Here is a 24,050-nt window from a genome sequence, read left to right on the forward strand (position 1 = left end):
CCTTTCTATGTAGATCCCTGTATTCCCTCTTAGGATCTTCTTTGTTGTTTAGGTTCTCTGGGGTAGTGGACTGTAGTCTGGTTTTTCTTCGTTTTATATCTAAAAGCCACATATGAGTGAGTACATATGACATCTGTCTTTTTGGATCTGGGTTACCTCACTCAATATGATGTTTTCTAGATGCATCATTAGCCCACAAATTTCAAGATGTCATTATATTTTTCTGTTGTGTAGTACTCCATTGTGTAAATGTACCACATTTTCTTTATCCACTCTTTGGTTGAAGGGCATTTAGGTTGTTTCCAGGTTCTGGCTGTGACAAATAATGCTATGAACATAGTTGAGCACATGTCCTTGTGGTATAATGGAACATCCTTTGGGTATATATCAAACAGCTAGGTCTTGAGGTAGATTGTTTCCTGATTTTCTGAGAAATTGCCATACTGATTTCCAAAGCAACTGTACAAGTTTGCACTCCCACCAGCATTGGAAGAGTATTCCCTTTACCCCACATCCTCTCCAGCATAACCTGTCATCAGTGATTTTGATCTTGGCACTCTGACAATTTTAAGATGGAATCTCAGAGTTGTTTTGATTTGCATTTATTTGATGCCTAAGGTTGTTGAGCATTTCCATCAGTGTCTTTAGCCATTTGAGATTTGTCTGTTGAGAGTTCTCTTTTTAAGTCTGTATTCCATTTTTTATTGAATTATTATTATTATTTAATGTCAAGTTTCTTGAGTTCTTTGTATATTTTGGAGATCAGTCCTCTGTCCAATGTGGGCTACCATTTTGTCTTGTTGACCTTGTCCTTTGCTTTACAGCAGCTTCTCAGTTTCAAGAGGTCCAATTTATTTATTGTTTCTCTCAGTGTCTGTGCTACTGGGGTTCTATTTAGTAGTTTCTTGTGCATAAGGCAGCATCTATCTACATCATGGCTGTGGAGAGGATTAACCATGTTAACATCTGCGAGGCACTTAAGCACTGTCAGAGCTGGGCAGCAGAGAAGCCCAGTGGGTAAGAGCACTTGCTGCTTTTGCAGAGGACCTGGGTTTGGTTCCCAGTATCCATGCTAGTTGCTCAGATCACCCATAACCTCAGCTCTCCCAGACACCCACACAAATGTATGCACACTCACACATATACAGACACACTTTCACATACGGAAAACTAGGACAGTTAGGAAAACAACTCAGATACATTAGTTACAACATAAGAATGTAAGGTCCATGAAGGTCACAATCTGTTTCATTTCAAGGAGATATTGCCAGCACCTAGAACAGTGTTTGGTACTCATTGTTTAATGCATGGATGGGAAGATAAATGAACATCCATGCTGTTAATACTGAAAACAACCAATGACACTTATATAGAGGTGGATGCTAGGAGATATGCATTTAAAAGAAAAATTCTACTTCTTAATACTTGAAAATAACAAATAACTCATTAAACAATTCTCCAAACTTCTGGATACTAGGTGGGTATCCAGTGAGGAAATTCAATTCCGACTGATTACTTGGACCTAGCTCAAACCCCATATATGCCATGGCTTAGTCAACTGGAGGAGCCACATGGAGATGTATAGTGGGCAACTCCCTCTCCCTTCCCACCCATCCTCACAACGTAGAGGATGAGAGCCCAGAAACATGGCTTAGCTCCTTCTTTCCTCCCTCCCTCCCTTTCTCCTTCCCTCCCTCCCTCCTTCCCTCCCTTCCTTCTTCCCTTCCTTTTAGGAGATGGTAATGCCTACGTTGTTATTGGGAATTTCTCTAGAGGTCTTAAGATCAGGTTGACTTTCTGTCTGACCATCATATTGCTGTAATAATTCTTGGTCATTTGGGTGGCCATATACAGGATCCTATTAGTACTCTGAACGGTACAGATTTCATTCCCTTTCCTCCTACCCCGCTACTGTTACCCATCTTACTTCAGCCATCAATTCCATAATTATATGCTAGACCTATGTAATTAACAGTAACTGTGGGCTCACGTAACTTCTGTCGAAAGAACCCTTCTCTTGTCATCACTTTCTATTATCCCACACTTAGTTTTGATTCTCTGGTCAGTAATTATTATCAGTGTCCTGCATTTGTCTTTAATTCACCTGGCAGAGTCCAGTGATAGGGAAGGTCAGCTCAGCCCGCACCAAGAGCCCACTGCTGCTAGAGCAGTGTGGAGTGCTCTCACCTGTCCCTGACATTAGCTTTGAAAGGGTTGCTGGCCTGTAGGGGAAATGCTGACAGTCCCCCCACCCCCGTGTTGTTCACTTTCCTATTGTCTGGATAATATGTGTTTTCCTTTTTGTTTAGATTTCTATCTCTTTCATAACCTACTCAGAGCTTTGTTGCTACATGTGTTGTGAGTTTTCCTGGGGAGATGTTAGCCAGTCTGTTCATCAACTCACAACAGAGCAGAGTAGGGTTACACCTGACCCCACCTGAGTGAGCCAGTGGATGGGGTGGGGAATACTGGGGTCCTTTTAAGAGCATGGATGGCATAGAAGCCACTGGATCTTCAAAGAGCCAAGGCCAGCATGAGTGACAAGGCATGATAGCTTGAGTTCTTGGTATGACTTATAGGGAGCTCCACAAGTCAGAGAACCTCCTCTCCCAGCTGTTTAGTGCTGGTAGCTTTAAGAAGTGCTCTTGAATTCTGTAAGTCTGAGGAGCTTTCTCAGACTTATGAGTCTTAAGCACTCTCCCTCCAGCATGGACTGTTTCAGTTTGGGAAAAATCACCACACCACATCTCAGAAAGTTGAAGCGATTAGAAAAGGCTTCCACAACCTGTTCTTTTTGCTCTTCTCTTGTAGCACATGCGTATTGTTCTTCCTGTGACTGTGACATAATTGTCTAACAGCCTTAGACCAGATTCTTGCATTAGTTTGTTAAGTTTATGAGTTCAATTTATTATTGTGCTTACCTACTCTTTGCACAAAAATGAAAATTTCCTTAATGGAAAACCAAGTTACATTTTTACTCTACTTTTTAATATTTTACTAGCTTATTTATATTTGTGTTTTATATGTAAACTATTTTTGAAAATAATGTTCACATCTAAAGATGATCTTAAAGTTTTTTTTCTCTTTTTGGTTTTTCAAGACAGAGTTTCTCTGTGTAACAGCCCTGGCTGTCCTCGAACTCACTCTGTAGACCAGGCTGACCTCAAACTCACAGAGATCTGCCTGCCTTGCCTCCCAAGTGCTGGGATTAAAGGTGTGCATCACCACCACCTGGCTAGATATTCTAGATATTTTTAATGAAAATATTTTCTCTTCTCTCTCCTCCTCCCTCCCTCTCCCTCCTTGACAGGGTGCTTGTTAACCCATAAGTATGCAGTGGCTGGCAAGGTAGCTCTCAGAGGTCCTGTTTTCCTCTGGGAAGCTGTGGTTATCAAAGCCTGCTCCCTGCAGGGGCTTCAGCAGCAGTCCTAAAGGGACAGACATGACTCTGGGGTGGACTCAAGACATGCTCTGCTCAAACTGGTTTGTTTGTTTAAATATGTTTCAAGCCAACGGAGTTCATTTATGATTTCCCTTTCACAGAAAGTAGCTCTGCCTAAAAGACTAAGTGCCAAATATCTTTTCCTGTCAAGTGTACTTATTGTGGTTATTAGCATTTGTCCCTATTTCATCAACAGCTATATTTTCTACATTATAGTTATTCATTTGAATTGTATAAGTGCTTCAAGAGCTTATTAGCGGTCATTTTAACTCGGAGGCAGTGCAGTTGGGAGAGCTGCTGCATTCAGGATTTATGTAGTGAAGAGTAATCGTCTGGAAGGAAGTAATTGTTTTCCACTTGCTTTTATTTATGATGTTTCCCTCTGCATTGGGCGGTGAACAGGAAAGGGGCCCAAGGAGACTCCAGTGTCTGTTGACTGTAACCATGCCCATGGCCTTACTAGAAGCTGTCTTAAGCCCTGAATTAACCTCACTGTGGTAGATTGGGATCCAATGGGCAGCAAGGACAGTGGGCAGGCAGGTAAGGCAGAAATGTCACTCTCAATCCTACAAATTAAGAACTTCAGAGAGAAAAGGTACCTGTAAGTGCTAACTGACATTTTATACCTCTTGGCCAGTATCTTCCTTAGGGCCCCCCCTTAGCTTCCAGTAAACACCATTCCATTCTCTACATGATTTCAAGATTTTTATACCAAACATGAGGGGAAACATACACTGTCTGGCTTACTTCCCTTAATAGGAGGTCCATTAGGCTTATGGAAACGTTATTATTTCCATTTTGCAGGCCCAATAGTATTCTACAATGTGCTATTGCAACTTATTCAGTACACTACCTAAATAGGAAGACTGAAAATAGTTGTTGCTGGGAAGAATGAGATCAGCAAATGTCATAAAATCACTTCTGCATTTTATCGTAAACATACTGTTACCATGGAATCCTACAATACCACTGATGTGTTTTTATTAAGAGCAATCAAAGCCCATTAAAGAGTAGTCTTGAGAAAATCCCATTTTTCCAAGTGTCTAGGTATATGTGTTATAATGTTCTCCATTCTGTGACCAAGTACCTGACAGGAAGCAGCTTATGATATGAGGGTTCATAATATGAGGGAGGACAGTCCATCACAAAAGAGACAGCGTGGCAATAGGAGTTTGAGGCTAAGGAAAGATGAGTGCAGATAGTAGACAGGCTTTCTCCTGTTTCAGTGTCCTTTCTGGGCCCCCAGCCCATAGGATGGCACTACCCACCTCTTTAGTTAGAAGCAGCTTTACAGGCATGCATCTCCTAAGGCTCTCCAAAGTGATTCCAAATCCAGCCAACTAGCCATGAAAAGTAGTCATGAATATGTGTGTATATTTACAAATATCTAATTGTATCTTTGTATAGACACAAACACACACATCTTATTTACTCGTGTATATATACATGTGTGTCTGTATGTATACTTATAAATATATACTTATAAATATATACACAAGGATAGTATTTTTATTTCCTTTTTGTATATTTAACACTGCATCATGGAAGTTATTCCATGTCAATTTTAAGCATCAACTTGACAAAAATCTAGAATCATCTAGGGCAAGAGTCACAGTGAGGGTCTGTGGGAGTTATCTTAAGTTCATTAATGTGATAAGACTCACCTATTGTGAATCTTGTACTGTAGAAGAGTGGAGGCGAATACAGCTAAGTATAAACATATTTACATTCATACATTTCTGTCTGTTCTTCATTTTGGATGTCATCTGACTGGTTGCTGCAGGTTCTTACTGCTTTGACTTCCTACAGCAACAGACTGTAACCTGAAACTGCGATCTGAAAAAGTTTCTTACACCCTTATGTTGATTCTGTCAGTGTTTCATCAGAGCAACAGAAGTGAAGCTAGAATAGAATATGTAAGTAGAGTATGCAAGTCTTGAATACTTTTTTCAGCCTGTTTCTGTTGAGTTGAGATGGATTCTAATACGTTGGCATTTCCATTTAGTGTTTTGACATTTATTAAGTAGAGTTTTCCCTTAGTAATTGGGAATGCCAATTTAAATCATTTTTACCGAGTTTCCATACTTACTTGGATTGACTTCTCAATGTTCTGTGCTTCTGCTCCTTCTCTTTCAAGGATTTTCTCACTGCTGTTGCATGTTTGGTTTCCTGGCGCATAGCCATCATGCAGTAAATATTTGGGTATTTTACTGTAAAGTATCCATACTGCTCTTTTTCTGAGGCTCATAAATTGACTGAACAAGTAGCTGCCACAATCCCATAGTAATAACAGCAGTGTAGATGCGAGGATATGTCTGTTTAGATAGACTGTTTTTAAAAACACACTGGTTTGGTTGTATTTTTTGCATGCTGACATTCAGTGTAGTGACATTATTTCAGGCACAATCTTAATGAGGAACAAGAAAACAGTTGGTATTTCTACAGTGAAATGGAAAACCTAAGCATGTATTTATATTGTATATGTCATGAACATGTGTGTATAGTCATAAGTGTTAGGCAGTCTTGACCTCATTAAATTCTAGTACATGGTTCCCGCTGAACAAGGTAATTTGAGGGTTATGATAATGTTTTAGAAGAATTTGGAGGGCTTAATTCTTTGATACTTTTGGCTTTAAGAAGGAACCTCTCCCCCCACACACACTCACACACAAAGGAAAACCTAAGTTCCTGAGTTACTGAAGAGGAAGCAGTTTCAGTTCTTCTAATAGTGATTCCCAGAGTGTGGTCCCCACAGACCACAGATGGTCTCCCAGGAGTCTCTGGGTGGTCTGCCAGCTGGTTTCTTAAAATTCTAGGGTTTACAATATGACTATGTCTATAGTCTGTTTTATAGCATGGATTAATAATTTACTCATGACATTTCTAAGTGTTTTCTCAGATGCCATTCTTCCCATGAATAATGGTGAGGTCTTTTTCCACTGGTATGGTGGGTATAGGTACAGTTGGTAGTACTCATTTTTCCTCTCATGAACTAATCCGCAATGTGAAATTGAGAACCTCTGTCTCAGAGTAATCAAACTGTGTTTATATGATTATAAAAGCCTGGAGAAGTGCATCAGTGGCAATTTGAAATACTAAAATTATTATTTATTTTAAAACTGAAACCCCAGTTTGCATGTTTTAAAAATGAGTCTTTATTTGGCCAGAAAGCAATGGTTCTATTTCCAAACTGGAGACGATGCCATCCAGGAGCCTAGGACCAATGAACCTAGTCTAACAAAGTGTTTTTCAGCTGACAGTATGTGCATATCTGCCCTGAAGCCAGGCCAGAATTTTTTTATGATTCTCTTGTCTACTAACTGTGAGTCTGGATCAAGATATTTCAATCTCGTGCTCTTCTTATTAAGAAGATGTTAGAAGGTCTGTCAGCCCAAGATTAAGTTTTTAGTGTAGTATGGGCACTGTGGCACATATAGTTAATAAATATTACATTGAGTGCGAACTCTCATGCTGGTGTGAATGGCAGTGTGCATCTGACTCTGACTGCAAGTAATTTATCAAGTAAGTGATAGAGCTAGGAAAGGAAATCTAGCGCCTTCATTATTTATTCAGTAATGCTCTGGGGAGCTTCGAGTTCCAGGTGCACATGTAATGCCAGCATTTGGGAAGTTGAGGCAAGAAGACTGTGAATTTGGTTCCAGTCTGCACAATATATGTCCCAGAAACAAACAAAGTGGTCTGAGCCTTCTAAGACCTAGGAGTTTGGAAAGACCTGTGTTATGTGTTAAAAGCTGGTTGAAATTAGCGTGGCAATTTTGGAAAGATTATGCTAGCCTGATAGGACAGGTCACAAGACCGAGCTTTGGACCCCTAGCAAGGAAAATCCTTAGATGGGAAGAATAAGGGATGACACAGATTTGAACAGGGACATGAGAGATAAATCAATAGAGCCTGCCATTTTCTACCAGTAAGACTGCTGCTTGTATTTACTATAGGTAGGTGAGTGGATGTTTCGATGAGGGAAAGGAGATTGGAGCTTATGCTATCTTCCCCAGAGCTGAGGAAAGCTACTCTGAGCAGATCCTATAGAAATATGAATAAAGTCTTTCATTTTGTGTGTTCATGTTTGTGTACATGTGTGGGCACAGTTATACAGCCACATGTACACATGTATGTAAAAGTCGGACATTGAAGTTGGATGTCGTCTTCAGTTGCTCTCTCCCTTTTTTTTTGAGGCATGTTTCCCACTGCCTAATAATGTTATTTTAGCTATGTATAGTACAGAGATATTTTTGTCTGTTTCCTAAGTAAGCTAATGGAAACAATTTTAGGACAAAAACACCATAGTAAAATAATTTTAATTCCCTCTTTTAAATTTAATATCTTACTGTTTTGTTTCTTTTTCTTTAAAAGTTCATACCTTACTTAAGTAGACTGAAATGTTTGCACAGTGTGTGCACATGTCACAGTCATCTCTAGAGGAAATGGAGTACTGTCTTCTTGTGGAATGTTGTCACTTCAGTGCGTCGTGCCTGTCTACCTTTTGATCCAGTGTATTTAAATAATAGATTTTATTTCATTACTTTCCTGAGGCAATAAAGAGCAAGTTCTGTTCCTCAGACATGCTTATTTTGTCTTGTGCCTTCTCAGGGTTTAAATGGGACCTTTTTCTCAACACCAGAGAGACGTGAAACAGCCCTTTCATGTCAGTGGCCTAGGCAAGGAACATTAAGTTAAAAATTACACTTTAAAAAATGGAAGCATGGTATTCTCTAGAAATATCTAAGAGGTAAATCTGGCATAGGTGAAATGATACTTTGGAAATAGGGGATTTTAGTAGCTATTTGATTATTTAAAGATCAGTTCCATGAAAAGTATACACACAAGGGAACTGTAATTTAATATATTTCCAACTTGGTCTTTTGGTCTTCATCAAAGAAATTTTGTGTTTTATGCCATGAATAACTATGTGCATGCTTGTGTGTATGCATGTGTGTGTATGCACATGTGTATGTGTTCATGTGCATGTATGCATGTGCATGTTCGTGTGTTTGTCTGTTTGCAATGCAGCCATGCATTCACATGTGAACAGAGGTAAATGTTGAATGTCTTTCTCTGTCACTAGCTCTCTGCCTTATTTACTGAGCCAGAACTTCTCACTAAATCTAGAGCTTGCCATTTTGGCTGACAAGAAGTCTCAAGATTCCTGTCCCCATAACTCTGTCCCCTCCCATGCTGGGATTGCAGGGATAACAATGTGTCTGGCTTTTGCCTGGGTACTGACCATCCAAATTTAAGTCCTTAGGGCTGTACCAAAAGAATACTTTACATGTACAGTTATCTCCCTAACTCTTGATGTCAACTGTAGGCCTTCACATGTACACATATGCATCCATACTCACACATATGAACACACATACATATATACTGTATGTGAAAAAGAAAAGGCAAATCATAAGGTTGAAAGGTTATTTTGTGAACACTACACTCACATGCATGCGCACACAAACATACAGAGAAAGAGAGAGAGAAAGAAAATATCTCAAATATGTCAGGCATCCTGTAGTGTACTCAGCAAGTTCTGGTTTATTCTTGTTACTTGTTATTGGCGCTGCCCTTTCTTAAATTAACTCTTGGAATCTGGAATTACAGTTTCATCACTGGACCACATTGTTTATTTGGTAGCGGACACTTCCCACCCATTTCTATTTTTAAATTCTCTGAACAGAAATAATTTTTAAAGGGGATGAAAAGCATCCTACTTTAGGTATGGGGGATGGGTGGTCTTGAAGAGCATGGATTCTGGATCTGTCCATTTCATCCCCCACCCCTCTTCATCTTTCACCCCAGAAAATTCCTCTCAGTAGATCGCTCTTGTCTTCTGCTTCTCACTGACTTTGACCCCAAAGAGTCTCCAAGGGAGATCTTAGAGTGAATGAATGCCTGGTCAAGGTTGGTTGTATCCCATCAGGTGACTGTCTCTAACTTCCAAGCTCAGGTGACTGACTTCTCTCTGCCCCTTATCCCCCTAAGTCTAGGTTTGCTGCTGTTTTTCAACCTGTGAGGTGTACGGTGGGCAAGGCTAGGCGGCCAGAGCAGCTTCTTTGGCCTTTTTTGCAGACTTTTAGTTACTCTGGTCAGTTCTTTGCCAGTGATCTCTACTGTACTCTCTTTTTCTTCAAAACTCTGATGGATAAACACACAAGTAAATAAATAAATAATGTCCTTTATGACAACAGCCACAGTGTTGTGCCAGACACACAAAGTTTAATTGGGATTTGGCCAGATAAAATTTGAAAACTAAGGTTTTCTTCAAATTCTGGTTAAAGACCAGGAAACACAGTTTGGTTTGCTCTTGGGGCAGAAACGCATCAGCTGGTCTCACAGCATTTACTTGGAATAAGCAGGGATGTTTTCTAGGGACAATTTAGATAGTCTACTACAGTATCTTGAAGAATTTTAAAATCAGTCACTTCAATAAGGCCTGTCTCTCTTGAATAACTTTGCAGCCCTGTGAGCCTAATGCATCTCTCCACACAGTGTGTAAGTTCTGGTCATTGGCTCTCAGTACATTGATTTCTAGCACAAGCTCATTCAACTATCTTAGAGTATGCTTTTTATTATAGTTATAGTATCTGCCATTATGCATTGTACATCATCAAAAAAGTGATCAGCCTTAAGCTTTGTGAAGGTTAGAGAGTATATTTGGATTTCTATTTTCCCCTACTTTTCTTATTGATTCATGCTTTCTTCCTTTGCTTTTCCTCTACCTAACATAATTTTCACTTCACAGCGGCCTGACCTGTGTTCTAGGTGTTCAATAATTCTATAGTTTATGAACAAACCAGAGACAAATGCTCAATTTAACAGAACATGGCTTTTAACCTGCATGTTTACCTATTTCATCTTAGCCCATCCATAATACTGTATTTGAAGATTCACCTTGCTGTCAGCTCACTTCCTTGATAATCCAGAAAAATAAACTAATTATGTTGGTTCACTATAAAGTTTTAGGCATTTTCTTTTCTCTACATTTTTTTTAATTCATTCATTTATTTTTAACACCCCTGATGTGAAACAGGTCATGGGGTGTTTAGTTTGTCCTGGTAAGTCACACAGTCTCCATGCACAGAGGACCCAGAGTAGTATTTAAAGGTCCCTTTCATGCTTTCCTGGGCATGTCCTCTGCATCTGCCTCACTCCATTAGTCCTCGTTGTCCCTTTTTCTTGGTGCCTAAATGGAGGTTTGCTTCACTGTTCCATGAGGCAATGAGAGTTTCCTCCTAGAAGGGAAGCCTTCTACTTTAGAGAGCTCCTTCCAGTGTGGACTGATAATGCTGAGCTGGCTGGAGTCTTTCAAGGCACCCTGCTATCTCCAGAGAATGAAGGTTGAAGTAGAGAAGTTTTCAGAGGACGGGACCCCTCCCTTCTATCTTCGAGGGCAGAGGGAACCCTATCTTCTGTATGACGGTGTGGACACTGTTGGCATTATATCCTGTTTAAATAAATCTTAGAACAACATCCCCATCTTGGTTTTCATTACCCAGAAATAAACATTTTCTCAACTTCCGTATTATTAGTGTATTTTCTTCCCCTTTCTTGTGTACAGTGCTGCTTCCACATACCCCAACTAAGAGGGGGCCATTACTAAGCCATATCATGCACTCTGCTCACACTGTATTCTTGCCTTTGATCTTCACAGTGATCAGAGCATTCTGTTCTCTAACCTTTTTCACCCCCACCCATAGAGTCCTTCTTAGTGTCTGAATGGTGGGGTGAGGCAGGGCCAGCATCCCAAACCTGGCTTTTCATAGCTTTACATACACTGCATGTAATGTGATGAACTATATACAACACATATCACTTTTCCTATCCAAGCAGTCTTTGGATATGAAATTTGCATAAGGGCTACCTTTTCTGAGGAACTGAAAAGGAAGCATATGCAAATCACATCTGTCCATCCAAAGCTGAAATCAAAGGGCAGGTGGAAAGCAGAGACCAATCTCTCATTCAGTAGGAACTGCAGTGCCATGCTGCCATTTTACAACTGTCTTTGGCTTTCAAATTTATCTGGAACTATTGGGTAGGGTCCTAAAGTAATTAACTCTCACCTGCTGATTTGTGTATCATGGTAAATAGTATACCTTCACTACTAAAGAAGACCTCACCCTGTGCTTCCTCTTCTACTAACACACTTAATTTGGTTGGTTGATATTCCCACTTGCATGGCTGAGTAGATTTCACTGTGAGAGTTGAGTGCCATCTGCATCTCACCAAGTTCATTTTTATGATTCTTAATTTCTTCACTCATTGATGCAAATATTTAATTATAGAACCAACTGTAAATTATACCCTATAAATATAGTGATTAAAAAATAAAAGCAAAAGACTCTTTGAAGTTCCTTGGTATTCTTCAGTCTGTAGTTCCCACTTGCCAAACCTTAGGATCAGAAAATTTTTCTACTTAAAAGCAGAGCTACAAAATTGTATGCACATTAAGTTGTGCACTGTATTTCATGGAAGGTGATTTACATGAAAAGTTATTACAACAATTACTTTTTTATCAAAATGACCCAGTATAATTTTCCCTTTAAATTTAAATTATAGCTAATTTATATATTGTAAGCTAGAGTTGTCAGCGATTCAAGCCTGTATCATGTGTATATGTTTATGTGTATGTGTAAAATGATAAAAATTCTCACATGAATGTACAAGTATTTTTACATTTTTCCACATGAGGTCTTTTTTTTTCCTTGTCTATGGTAAGTGAAAATGTTCCATTATAATCCAGCATGGATACTAAAAGTTACAAACTTCTTATGCTGTCTCATTTCTAATTTCTAAATAAGCATATGACATTTATTTGAAGCTTACTGTATGAATGGCTTTATCTCACTTAACCATCAAATCACAGGTATTTATAAACTGTTATAGCAGGATAAATGTCAAGATGGTTTTGAAAATTTTTCCCAATGCAATAGCTCTTGAAGCATCTTAGCCATATGCCTGTGAGATGGATGTGTGCATTGTGGTCGTGGAGATGCCCCAGTGAGTTAGGCATAGTGTGTAAAAATCAATAACCTCAGTGTTCTGTGGTGTTCCTCAGGACATGCTGTACCAGCATGGTAAGCCACATTGGAACTGTGATGTCTGTGCAGGCTCTTACCCCTCCTGAAACTGGTGCTGAGTCCCAGCAGCTAAAACTGCTCTTCCAAAGTCTAAAATTGGCACTTTCTCTGTACATTTTCCCAACAAGAAGTCAAAATTATAAAGCAGAATTTGCCAAAACCCAGAGGAACAGCAATGCAGTGTCTGAGATTACCTTCCTCCTTCCTGGGCATTATTCTTTAATGCCACTTTACTTTGCCATTTGGTAAACTCTCTCAGTATTGTATTCTGATCAAAACTCCACATAGACCTCCATGTGCCTTGAACTTTCTCAAGTGAACTAAATCAGACTATCTTGTGAAAATCTGCAGGTGCTCCGAAAATGAAATACAGCCCTTAGTTATACTTTTGTCCTTTGAAGAAATAGCTACAACTCTGTGTCTGTACGACTTTTAAAAATAGGAATGGGAAAGACTGTAGTTGGAGCACCTGTGCCCAGAAGTGTAGGCCACCAAAGAGTTTGGAAATGTGAAGAAATGAAGTCAAATCTGCGTCACCGGGGTTTGAGTGTGCATCACTTTACACTTACTGCGTAGCCCAAAGACAGCCATAAATTACGTTGTATAAGTTCAGGGTGGACTTGATCTCCTTGGACTTCATTATGTGTTACTTTAAACAGCAAAATCCACTTAATTTTATTTTTCAACAGTTAAATTTTTTTTTGTTTTCTGTAAATTTTACTTGATAACTTACAAAGCCACTTAGTTTAACAATATATACATGGGTAATATTAATTTATATGTTTGCAGTTTGCATTATTTTAATAAAGTACTGTTATTAAAAGTAATAACAGAAGCTGCAGCGATGTCCCTGCAATTAAGAGCACTTGCTCCTTACAGAATACCCAGGTTTGGTCCCCAGCACACACACAGCAACTCCCAAATGTCTGGATTCAGCATCCTTTTCTGGGCTCCATGGGCACAAAACACACATTTGATGCACTTAGATACACACAGGCAAAACACTCATTTACATAAAACCAGATAAATAAATCTTTTTCTAATTAACAATAATAAGTTAGTATAGCATTTGTCTTCGTTTCATTTGCTGTCCTGTTTTTGCCTGGGAAAAGCAAGTTCAGGGAGAAAAGGTTTGGGGCTCTTAGAGGTCACATCTATCACTGTGGGAAGTCGTAAAGCAGAGAGCACTGAGTCAGTGCCGTATGCCAGTGCTCTATTTCCCCTCTGCTGGACTCAGTCCAGGCTCAGCCCGTGGTGGACCTTCCCACCACAATTAACCCAAAAAGAAACCCCCTTACTTATGTGCCCACAGGTCAGCCTGACCTAGACAGTTCCTCACCGAGGCCCCCTTCCCAAGTGATTGTACATGTGTCAGGTTGACAGGTGACACTAAGTGTCACAGTATTTGAACTGAAATCCAGCTTGGTAATGGAGCATTCGAGTTTTAGTGCTCAGCATACCGTCATATATTATCAAACCAAAATGGACTTTGTTACTTATAACACTCGAAAAAGTTCTAGAATAGTTTAGACTTGAAGTTTCTTATAAATCCCTCATTTACGAGATAAGAAAACTCTGATGGTACTGTGTGCCCACCTACTTTCACTTTTGAACATGAGCAGCCAACAAATTAGCTATGTCAAGGCTGCTGTCTTCACGTGATAGAAACATAGTCATTGCTGATTGTAAATTTTCAGATCTTCGTGGACCCACATGCATTGTGGCTTGTCTAGTCCTTACTTTAATGTATATGTCTGTTTATACACATATACTTACATATAAATTCCTCTGGTTCCATGGTACTTACAATTATAGCTTCATCATATTGTTAAACATTTGACTTAACTATGTTTGACTTACTATTTCTCTATTTTGAAAAGAAGAATAAAACTCTAAAAATTTAGACACATCCTTCAACTTAGATCTCTTTTTTAAATGTTTCAAAGGCCTAAAACCAGTTATCAATGAAGAAAGGGAGATCCTATGATGTGAAATTATTCAATATTCTGTTTGCAGTAATCTGAAGGATAACTTTGTCTTGCGGCGAATATGATTTTTTTCACATACTTTATTCTCAGTGCTTAGGCTGTGTCTATGGGTATCACTAAATTGGAGGTTCTGAGATACTATTTTTTTCTTTCGCCAGATGTTCTTTCTACTTATAATAGACGTAGCTCATGCCGGGCGTTGGTGGCGCACTCCTTTAATCCCAGCACTCGGGAGGCAGAGGCAGGCAGATCTCTGTGAGTTGGAGACCAGCCTGGTCTACAGAGCTAGTTCCAGGACAGGCTCCAAAGCCGCAGAGAAACCCTGTCTCGAAAAACCAAAAAATAAAAATAGACGTAGCTCCTATAAAACTATCAATAGTTGAAAATACTTGTCACATAGTTTACTGAGCATAGTAGCTTCACAACACAAGCCAAGATATAGGCCGAGTTATAGTATTGGCTAGTCCCCTAAGATCAAGCTATTGTTGCCCAGCAAGCTACATACTAAGTTCAATTTCTGCAAGGTGTGTAGTCATTTCACACCAGTGTAAAGTTGTATAATCATAATCGAACACTGTAAGTCAGGTCATGTGCATATTTTTATGGGTATAGCCTTTTCTATGCAAAGAAGGTGTACCTATTACTAACAGTTTCCACTGCTGTAACAAATAATCTTGAAGACACATCTGGTCGAATGTCACATTTTAATTACTTAAAGTCATACTTTTTTTTCTGTCAGACTTCTCATTTATTTGTCATAAGGACTAAGTGATGTAATTCATAGAATACATGAAGAGTAGAACAATTAAATGGGGAGCCCGCTTCTGAATTAACACATGTGTATGTACAAACCTCTCTCTGGGACTGGAGAGAGGCCTCAGCGGTTGAGAGCACTGCTCTTCCAGAGGACAGGAGTTGCGTTCATGTGGAGGTCTTAGAACAACGTGTGAAGGGCCTGGGATCAAACTCACATTGTCACGTTTGCCAGCAAGTGCTCTTAGTCACGGAACCATCTTTCTAGCCCTAGATAAAAGCATTTTCAGACATTCACATCTTTAAATATTTATTTCCTAAGGACCCTTTCTTCTAAACCTTCCCAGGTATTTTCCAACTCTAACTAAGCAAGAGAGATGGGCATTATGATTTGTGTTTATTTGGATTAACTGTCTGCTTATGAAAGGGTCACTATTTTAAGGAGCATACAATCAGAGTCCTGAGAGCCTGTCAGTCTCAATATCTGCCAAAATCACAGATTACTGAAAAATATGAAATGCCAGCAAAGCATAACTCATATTCAAGGGGAAAAGTCAATAAAGATGGTCTCTTAAATGCTATAGACGCTGAACTTAGTAGACAAGGATTTTAAGGCAGCCATTATGTCTGTGCTCAGAAAGTAAAAAGGAATCTTTCATGGAATGTGTCTTTTCCAAATAAGAGAGTGAAGTTATAAAGAGCACAGTGAAAATAGAGCTCCATGCTTAGGTGGAGAGAAGTCTAGAGGCTCTGAGGCAGCAGCAGGCAAGCACCACAGAAAGGAGAGCAAGTGCTGAGGGGTGCGTGTCTCCCAGATCTTACACGAGATCCTAATGGTACCCAGGGGTGTGGGCCTCCCAGGTCTTGCATTGGGTCCTAGCAGTGCCCAGCAGTGACAGCCTTCCAGGTCTTGCATGGGGTGCCAGCAGTGCCAATGGGTACATGGTGCCCAGGTCTTGCATGCAGTGCTAGCAGGTTCACAGAATAGTAAGCCAGGAAAAGAAAGGGAGACAAGGTAATTATTATCTTCAAGGACAGCCAAGAAAATAAATTCTGAAGATAAACTTGATCATCTTGCTAAGCCATTGACAATGTTCATGTAGTCAATGAGCAAGTACCAGCTTTATGTTCAACAGAAAGACAAAATCTGATGGAGAGGAAGATAGATGTTAAATTCAGAGACTCTGAGATCACCAAATCGTCAGCCTCATAGTAAGTCAGGTTATGATAGCTAAACTGAAAGTAAAGCCTTGTAAATTTATTTCAGGAGATTCAGTTTATTTCTAATGAGAGCAAGAGTTGGAAGTGGTTGCAAGTAGAAATGCTTTGACTGCATTTGACTTTTTCTGTCATATACTTTCTAGAAAAAAATTTTAACTAGAATTTAATATTTATACTTGACACAATTTCAGTATATAATAACTATACTACTGGGAAGATGGTTGTAGCTAATAAATCCATGGCGTATGATCATTTGGAGACACTGAAATGTAGAAGCCGGTCAATAAAAATCCCCCACAGCCTGAATTGGGGTGAACACTGTGGAGTAGAATGCATAGTCCCAGCCCTGGGCAGACCAATAAAAGATCAAGCTTTGATGAAAATGTTAACAAGTGGGAGAAATCCCACATTAGTGTCGTTGGCAATAGCGAGAGTTGAAATGTTTGTTTATAGAACGGAAGATTAAACTTGATGTGGCATATACCAACAATCCCCAAACCCAGGAAACTGAGGCAGGAGGATCAAGTTTAAAACCAGCTTTGCCTACATTTTTTGCAAACAAAAAATACACTTGAGATAGCATGTGTGGTCCATTGTACCCTTTAATAGGATCAACCTCCTAATAAAGTATTCTGAACTACTTAAAATATAAACATTTAGTTTTAAGTTAGGTGAATTTTTTTTATCTTTCCAATAGTTGTAACGAGTACAACCACCCCTTTTCTGAGCAAAAGTCCTGATCTGAAGAAATTGAAACACCTTGATTGAACTACACTTATGGTGGAATTATATTGTCTTTCTGAAAAATAGTTTACTAAGTTCCCAAGTACCATTTTGCCAAGTTAAAAAAAGTCAGTTGATTATTAAACTAACCACTAGGCTTAAAGTATTGGTCTATGCCACAATTTCTAGCCTATTTTGTATAAATGAATATTTGTTGTAAAAACTAGAAAATGTAGTATCATTTCATAGTAGTTTAATTATTGCGGGAAAAATTTAATTTCCATTTATTTTTGCAAATTGAGAATGCAAATAATTTAGTAATAGTAGAGGATCATGGGCCAGTTTAATGGCTTAGCATGGGAAGGGCCTTGTCCCCAAGACTGACACCCTGAATTTAATCTCTGGAACACATGCGGTGGAAGGAGATAACGAACTCCTTCAGATTGTCCTCTAACTTCTGCATGTGTGCCCACATTCTCACATACACACACACACACACACACACACATCCTGTGTGCCCACATTCTCACACACACATACACGTATCCTGTGTGCCCATATTCACACACACACACACACACACACACACACACACAAATAAATAAACAAATAAATAAATAAATGGAAAACATTGCATTTTATCCTTATTAACACCCATTTATTCATATATACATGTACACAATGCTGGCCAGGAACTGTGTATCAGAGAGAACATGCAGCTTTTGTCTTCTGAGTTTGGGTCACCTGGCTTCTATACTAGAAAAGAGGCCAAGAGTTGGTAAGAAAAAAAAAAAATAGGTGATGAGGAAGGATGAGGGTAGGAACGTGAAAAAGGAAAAGAGACTTGGGTATGGAAAAGTTATAAAGGGAACTTAGAGGCAGCAAAGAGATGGGGAAGAGAAACACTGAAACACTTTGTTTAAAAATGCATAATGATATCTGATCCCTCATATGCAAATTTTTAAAATAAAAATACATTTAAAAAATTTTAGAATGAGTACACAATCAACTTTCTTTCACACTGAAACATTAGGGACATCCTGATGTCAGCCCTCTTGTGTTCATGTGGATACAGTGACCATGAGCTGTGCACCCATGCATCTGCAGTGCCAAGGTGCCAACTTGTACTTCATACCACTTAATGAAGATTGGATTTCACTCATGTTGGTAGACATAGAAATTTTAGGAAAATAAGCCAATTTGTGATATATATGTTTATATGATTTTAATTAGACACTAAATTCTTCTTCTTCCTTACTGGAGAAGAGGTGAGCATTTAGGAGAGGTAATTCTGGAGCCCAGAACATATCAGTCCTAAGCAGGTCCAAACTGTAGGGCCAGAGGCAGTGGGAATGCTCATAGTGTGAGTGGTAGAAAATGTTCCTTTAGATGCGGGAAGTTAGAAAAGCCCATAGTGAGCTAGGTGTGGTAGTGGCCTAAGTCTTTAATCCCAGCACTCACTAGGCAGAAGCAAAGTGACCTCTGAGTTCAGGGCCAGCCTAGAGTAGGCCATCCAGATTACATAATGAGACCCTGTCTTTACAAGGAAAGAAAAAACTGTATATGTATCAATTGGTTCTGAAAAAAAAATGGTACAAGATGTTCAGTCTTTATTACATTTCTGGTTATTGCATTTGCAATCTGACATTTTAGAGAGTATTATAGAGATCATTGTGTATGGATAACCCTTGATTTACTAGGGGAACCTATTAGAGACACATATTTCACCTGTTCCTTTGTTGGCATGAATATCATTTCTGATGTCTATAGTTTTTCATGTAGGCACCATTTCTTCATCTGTGAAAATAAGAATATATTTATGTGCTGTTCCCTAGTTCTCTCTGTATGTGTCCAGAGAAATGGATATGTATCTCATAGTTGCCACACTGCCTGAATGCATCTAAGACTGTGATGGAAATATTTTTATTTGAAAAATGGATATATAAACATTTCCTTGACATTCTAACAGTTTTCAAGGGGGAAAGCGTGTTCATGGTAAAAAACTGTTAAGTTTCTTTCAGGAGAGATATATCATCTTTTCAACCCCCTCCTTAGGTTTCTTCTTAAATGGCTCACAGTTAAATTTAAATTCTATATTTAGATAGGATTCTGTTTATATCCCAAGTACCAGTATTCAGGAAATCCAGTGGGAAAGCCGACACAGGAAGAGTTGAGAGCCGTTCTCTAGTCTGCTGCTCATTCTGAAATGGCTGGAAGCTTATTTAGTGAGCAGAATGGCTTAAACATTCAAGTAGAGGTCCTACCGCACAGATGACCATTTAATTTCAGATGGCGACAGTGGCAGTGTGTTCTCAGGGGTGTGTGTTGTTTTTTTACTCCATTTAAAGGAAGGTATGTGGTGGGGGTGGGAGAGCAGCTTTCATATGTAAATATGTTTATAATACTTAAGATGGGGGAGTTGGTTTTGTGCAATCAGCATGGTTTGATCAAATTTGGAAGAATTTACAGGCACATTTTTCTCACATGTGCTCCAGCATCTTGATTTTTTTCAGATGGACCTATTTTATGTTCCTTCCAACTAATCAAAATAAGAAACTGAGTTTGCCTTTGCCAAAAACTAGAACTATCATTTTTCACATTCTTTTATTTTCCAGGTCATTTTCAAGTAAGATTATGTTTCTAGGGCTTCTGAATTCCTGAAAACTCTCAGCTTTGCAACTCTGAAGGCCCAGATGGACATTTCAGGGGATCTAGCTTTTCAGGCGGTGTGTTTTGCTTTGTGCATCCCAGATACAGTTCACTTTTGTGTGCGTGTAATTAGTGTGGAAAGAAATTAATGCCGTCCAGTATTATGATTTATGGACTGAATCCTTTAGCCACTGAAGACTTGCCAAAGCGAAAAGTATTTTTTTTTCCTTTGGATATTAGAAACAGCTTCTGTTTTTGTTGATCTTTAAAATCCTGAATGGGGCTATTTCACATCACACCAGCATGGGAGCACAGATTAATAATATACTTATTCAGCTAGTGATACTAAGCGAAACCATTGCACACATGGGTAGGAAGGATGAAATTTCATAAAATTATTTTCATGTGTATTAATGTATTTCTGGAAGCTGCATATGATTTTTCTTTTGTATGAAAGAGATGACGGATTTCTGTTTATTGTATCTATTACAGGTGGTCTCATAAGCTAATTTAATTGCATTTTTGGATATCTTAAAGCATAGGGAGTTTTGCTTTAAAAAGCAATAACATGATTGCTGAATTATTCCCCGGGACCTTTATTGTAGTGGATTTATCTCTCTTGAGACATTGTGATTGTACCATGTGTAATTTATATTTCTAAGACAATTTCTGCATTTTCTTTGTTGTAGTTACAGCAAGCTGCAGAAGTCTCTCAACTGAGGGGAGCAAGGGTGATCTCTGCTGAAGATCTTCTGTTCTTGATGAGAAAAGATAAGGTACTATAAAATAATTAATTCCATTGTATTAAACATGAGGCCTGATCTTAATTGAACTTACATAAGGAAGTGATGGGCCCTCGTTACAGCTTTCAAGTGAGAATTGTAACCACTGAAGCAATGTTTAGCTTTCACGATGTGCACTACAGAACGCATTTACTACAAAAGTTGTTTGCTTTTTACATGAACAGATCTTTGATGCCAATACTGCACTGCAGTTAATCTTACTACTCCTTGTACTTGTTCAGATATTTTGACTGCTGTCTCATGTCCCCTAGGTACCAGCTAATCTCTGTTCTTATACACAGGGTCTCTCTGAGTATCACATTTCCTTTTCTTCTCAGTTTTCACCTTAATACTAATAGAATTCAGACTTTAACAGAATTGATTTTAATTTGAAATACAAAGTTTATTCTCTGCACCGACTTATAAAAATAAGCAAATTAATGCAAGTAGCTTAAAAACTATTATCATTTTGATTTTTAAATAAAACCTGAACTCTGGATATTAAGACATTAAAGCTGATATTTATATGTTTATTTATGTCATAATTTTCTTTAAGTAGCTAGTTAATAAATTCTGTGCTGCTTTACCTGTTGTAATCAGCCAACTGTTTATTAATATGAAGAATATGTAAAGAAGAAAAAGAAGTGTATTCAATATCAAAAAGCTTGGAGTCTGTCTGCTTAAGGCAATCTATGTGATATGCTTGAAACATTTAAGACTTGGAGAATTTCATGGGTTGGATAGTTAGAAGGGGAGGGAGGGATAGTGCAGTGAAGGATTATGATGACAGAGGTGAGGCTCCTCAGGCCTTATAGAATATAGACCAATGGCCAGGAACCTGACCTTTGCATAGATACTATGGTGGCTTTGGGCATGGCTGGGAAAAGGCACTTTAGGGAGACATGAAGAGACTTAGTAGGAATTGCCAGTTTGTTCTGTACTTGGAGAGTCCTTAAGAAGAAGCAGCCATCAGCACCCAACATGGGGTTGTATCCAGGGAGTCCTGAAGGCTGCTGGCAACAATAAGCCCCTTAGGAATGGTTCCTGTGGGAGCAGCCAGGAAATAACACCACTGCGTAGCTCTCCCTAGCATGTCGTGCCTGCATTTCCTTTCCACTGACAAAAGTAAAGAGAGAAGCGCTCACAGTCCGCACTGTCATTCCTTCCCTTGTTATGAAGATGGCCATTTATAGCCTATAGAAACTTCCGAAATATATGCCACTTGATGGTGCCTTTCTGGTGTCCAGGACTCTTACCAGAATGTTGTGAACAACCAACAACATATTTATACCAGAATTGTTGTTTGTTTCCTCATCTTTCCCAAATTATTTTATTTGCATTCTGAAGTATTCCCAAATGAATACAAGCTAGCTTATAGAGGAAAACTACTAAGCAGGATAGAACTAGAACAATGGGTGCAGTGAAAGGGAGAGGAAAGGAAACAAATGAAAACAGGTGCCTGTAGGGTGTAGTCTGGCTGTCCCTTAGTAGCTGGAGTCTGTAGCCCAGTGTTATACCACCTGCAGTGCCTTAGAGATTCTGGGGTGAGGTCTCCCCTGGTCTCTCATGATGCCTGGGCAGCAGGCCTGTGAGGTGGGGTCACATGACAGAACTGACTCTGAGGCTGTCCTCTCCTGCAGCCCTGCTGAGCTTCAGTCATCAGTCTGTAGTTCGCTTCAGGGTCCCTCCATAAAAGGAGACGCTAGATTTGTTTCTGATTCAGGGAGACTAAAAATGTTGAGTGATGTTCATGTAAAGAGCTTTGTACAGTGTTTCCACTGTTAGAAATCTGAAGCCTGGAGATGGTGAACCAGGGGTTATACCTTCTAGGGTCCGTACAGAATACATTGAGAGCATTATTAGTTTCTTAAAGCTAAGTGCTACTATCATCCTCTTCTAACCCCAGAAGACCATCGTTGAAACCTACCAATCATTCGCGGGCCTTGAGTTTCCTAAAGATAGATCCCTCAGCTTATACATACTTTCCATAACTGTCCTATGAAAAGATTCTCAGGCCACGTCTGCTGGTGCATGCCTTTTACTTCAGCACTAGGTAGGCTGAAGCAAGATGATTACAAGTTCAAGTTCAGCCTGGGCTACACAACATGGTATTATCTCATAAATTAAATATAAAAATGAGTTGTTAAAAGCTCCTAGTCTAGATATTTATAAATCAGTTTTACATAACTTTTGTCTTAGAATATATTCAAAATTCCAAAGTATAAGTACACTTGTCTTACCAAAGGGAATATGGTATTTATTGAAATCATCAAAAGGAATTTAAGATGTTTTCGAAAATATACAAAAAAAAAGTATTATTGTGATTCTGGAATGTCTGGATGGATGCTTGTGAGAATGCCTTTATAAACTCTTACATTTTAGCTGTCATCGAAGGGCTACAGTTTTGCTTATACTATTAAGCTAATGATAGTTCTGTTTTCCCCAATGATCATCAGATAATAGCTTATTAAATTTAATTCTTAAAGCAATCTTTTATTAGTAAAGAAAATGTATTATAAACTTTTTACTTTATATCCCAATAGAAAAAACTTAGAAGACTTCTAAAATACATGTTTATCCGAGACTACAAATCAAAGATCATCAAAGGCATTGACGAGGACGATCTCCTGGAAGGTAACTAACCAAAACACAAGCCCAAATGAGTCAGCTCAATCACCCAGAGGATGGGGGAGGACGTTCTCCTCACGGATTTCTTTTCATTAACACAGTCTGGCACTTGTTGCGAGTTAACCTTGTGATTTTCTCCTCTGGAACCTCATAGGACCCAGGTATCTCAGCCCCTTCTTTTCAGGTGGACACTGCTTTCCAACTGGTTCAGTATGCTACCAAGGTTCAGCACAGGAAGAGGCAGACCATAAGAGCTGAGAATTCTACAAGTCTCCTTAAGGAAATTCTTTGGAGCAGACCATGTGGAAATTCATACCTAGGACTTCTAAATGTTAGCAGTCCTGGCAGCAAACTAAAGGCTAGGAGATCCACTATACAGCAACAAGCAAAAGAGTGGCAAGCTCAACAGAGGAGACAAGGAGGAATAACTAGGAACATCAAAGCAAAAGGATCAGCATTAGCCCACTAAAATGTGGAGATTTTACTCCCAGGAGTATTAATAAAAAGCAGTAGCTCAGAGGCTAAGAGTACTTACTGCTGTTTCAGATTACCTGAGTTTGGTTCCCAGCACCCATGTCAGGCAACTCACAACCACCTGTAACTCCAGGTCCAGGGAACCTAAGGCCTCTGGCCTCTGTGAGTACCTGCACTCACATGCACATACCCACATGCAGACATACACAAACCTACATGGCACGTAAATAATAAGTCTCTGAAAGCAAAGCATTTGTATCCAGCTTGCAATTACTGGGAATTAGCGCCTCTGTTTGGTACT

At 39.1% G+C, this 24,050-nt stretch overlaps 1 protein-coding gene across 2 annotated transcripts in view; it reads left to right on the forward strand.

Moving 5' to 3' along the window:
• Supt3h (SPT3 homolog, SAGA and STAGA complex component) overlaps nt 1-24,050 on the forward strand; it is a 348,399-nt gene that overhangs the window by 204,440 nt on the left and 119,909 nt on the right. For both annotated transcript variants that reach the window (XM_041656171.1, XM_041656172.1), the window contains 2 exons: nt 20,555-20,641; nt 23,191-23,281. In XM_041656171.1, the coding sequence (XP_041512105.1) occupies nt 20,555-20,641; nt 23,191-23,281 (178 nt within the window). The remainder of the gene's footprint in view (nt 1-20,554; nt 20,642-23,190; nt 23,282-24,050) is intronic.

The sequence above is a fragment of the Microtus oregoni genome, unplaced genomic scaffold, assembly GCF_018167655.1.
Source record: "Microtus oregoni isolate MIOR12 unplaced genomic scaffold, Mior012 000007F_ref0000211, whole genome shotgun sequence".
Taxonomy (NCBI): Eukaryota; Metazoa; Chordata; class Mammalia; order Rodentia; family Cricetidae; genus Microtus; species Microtus oregoni.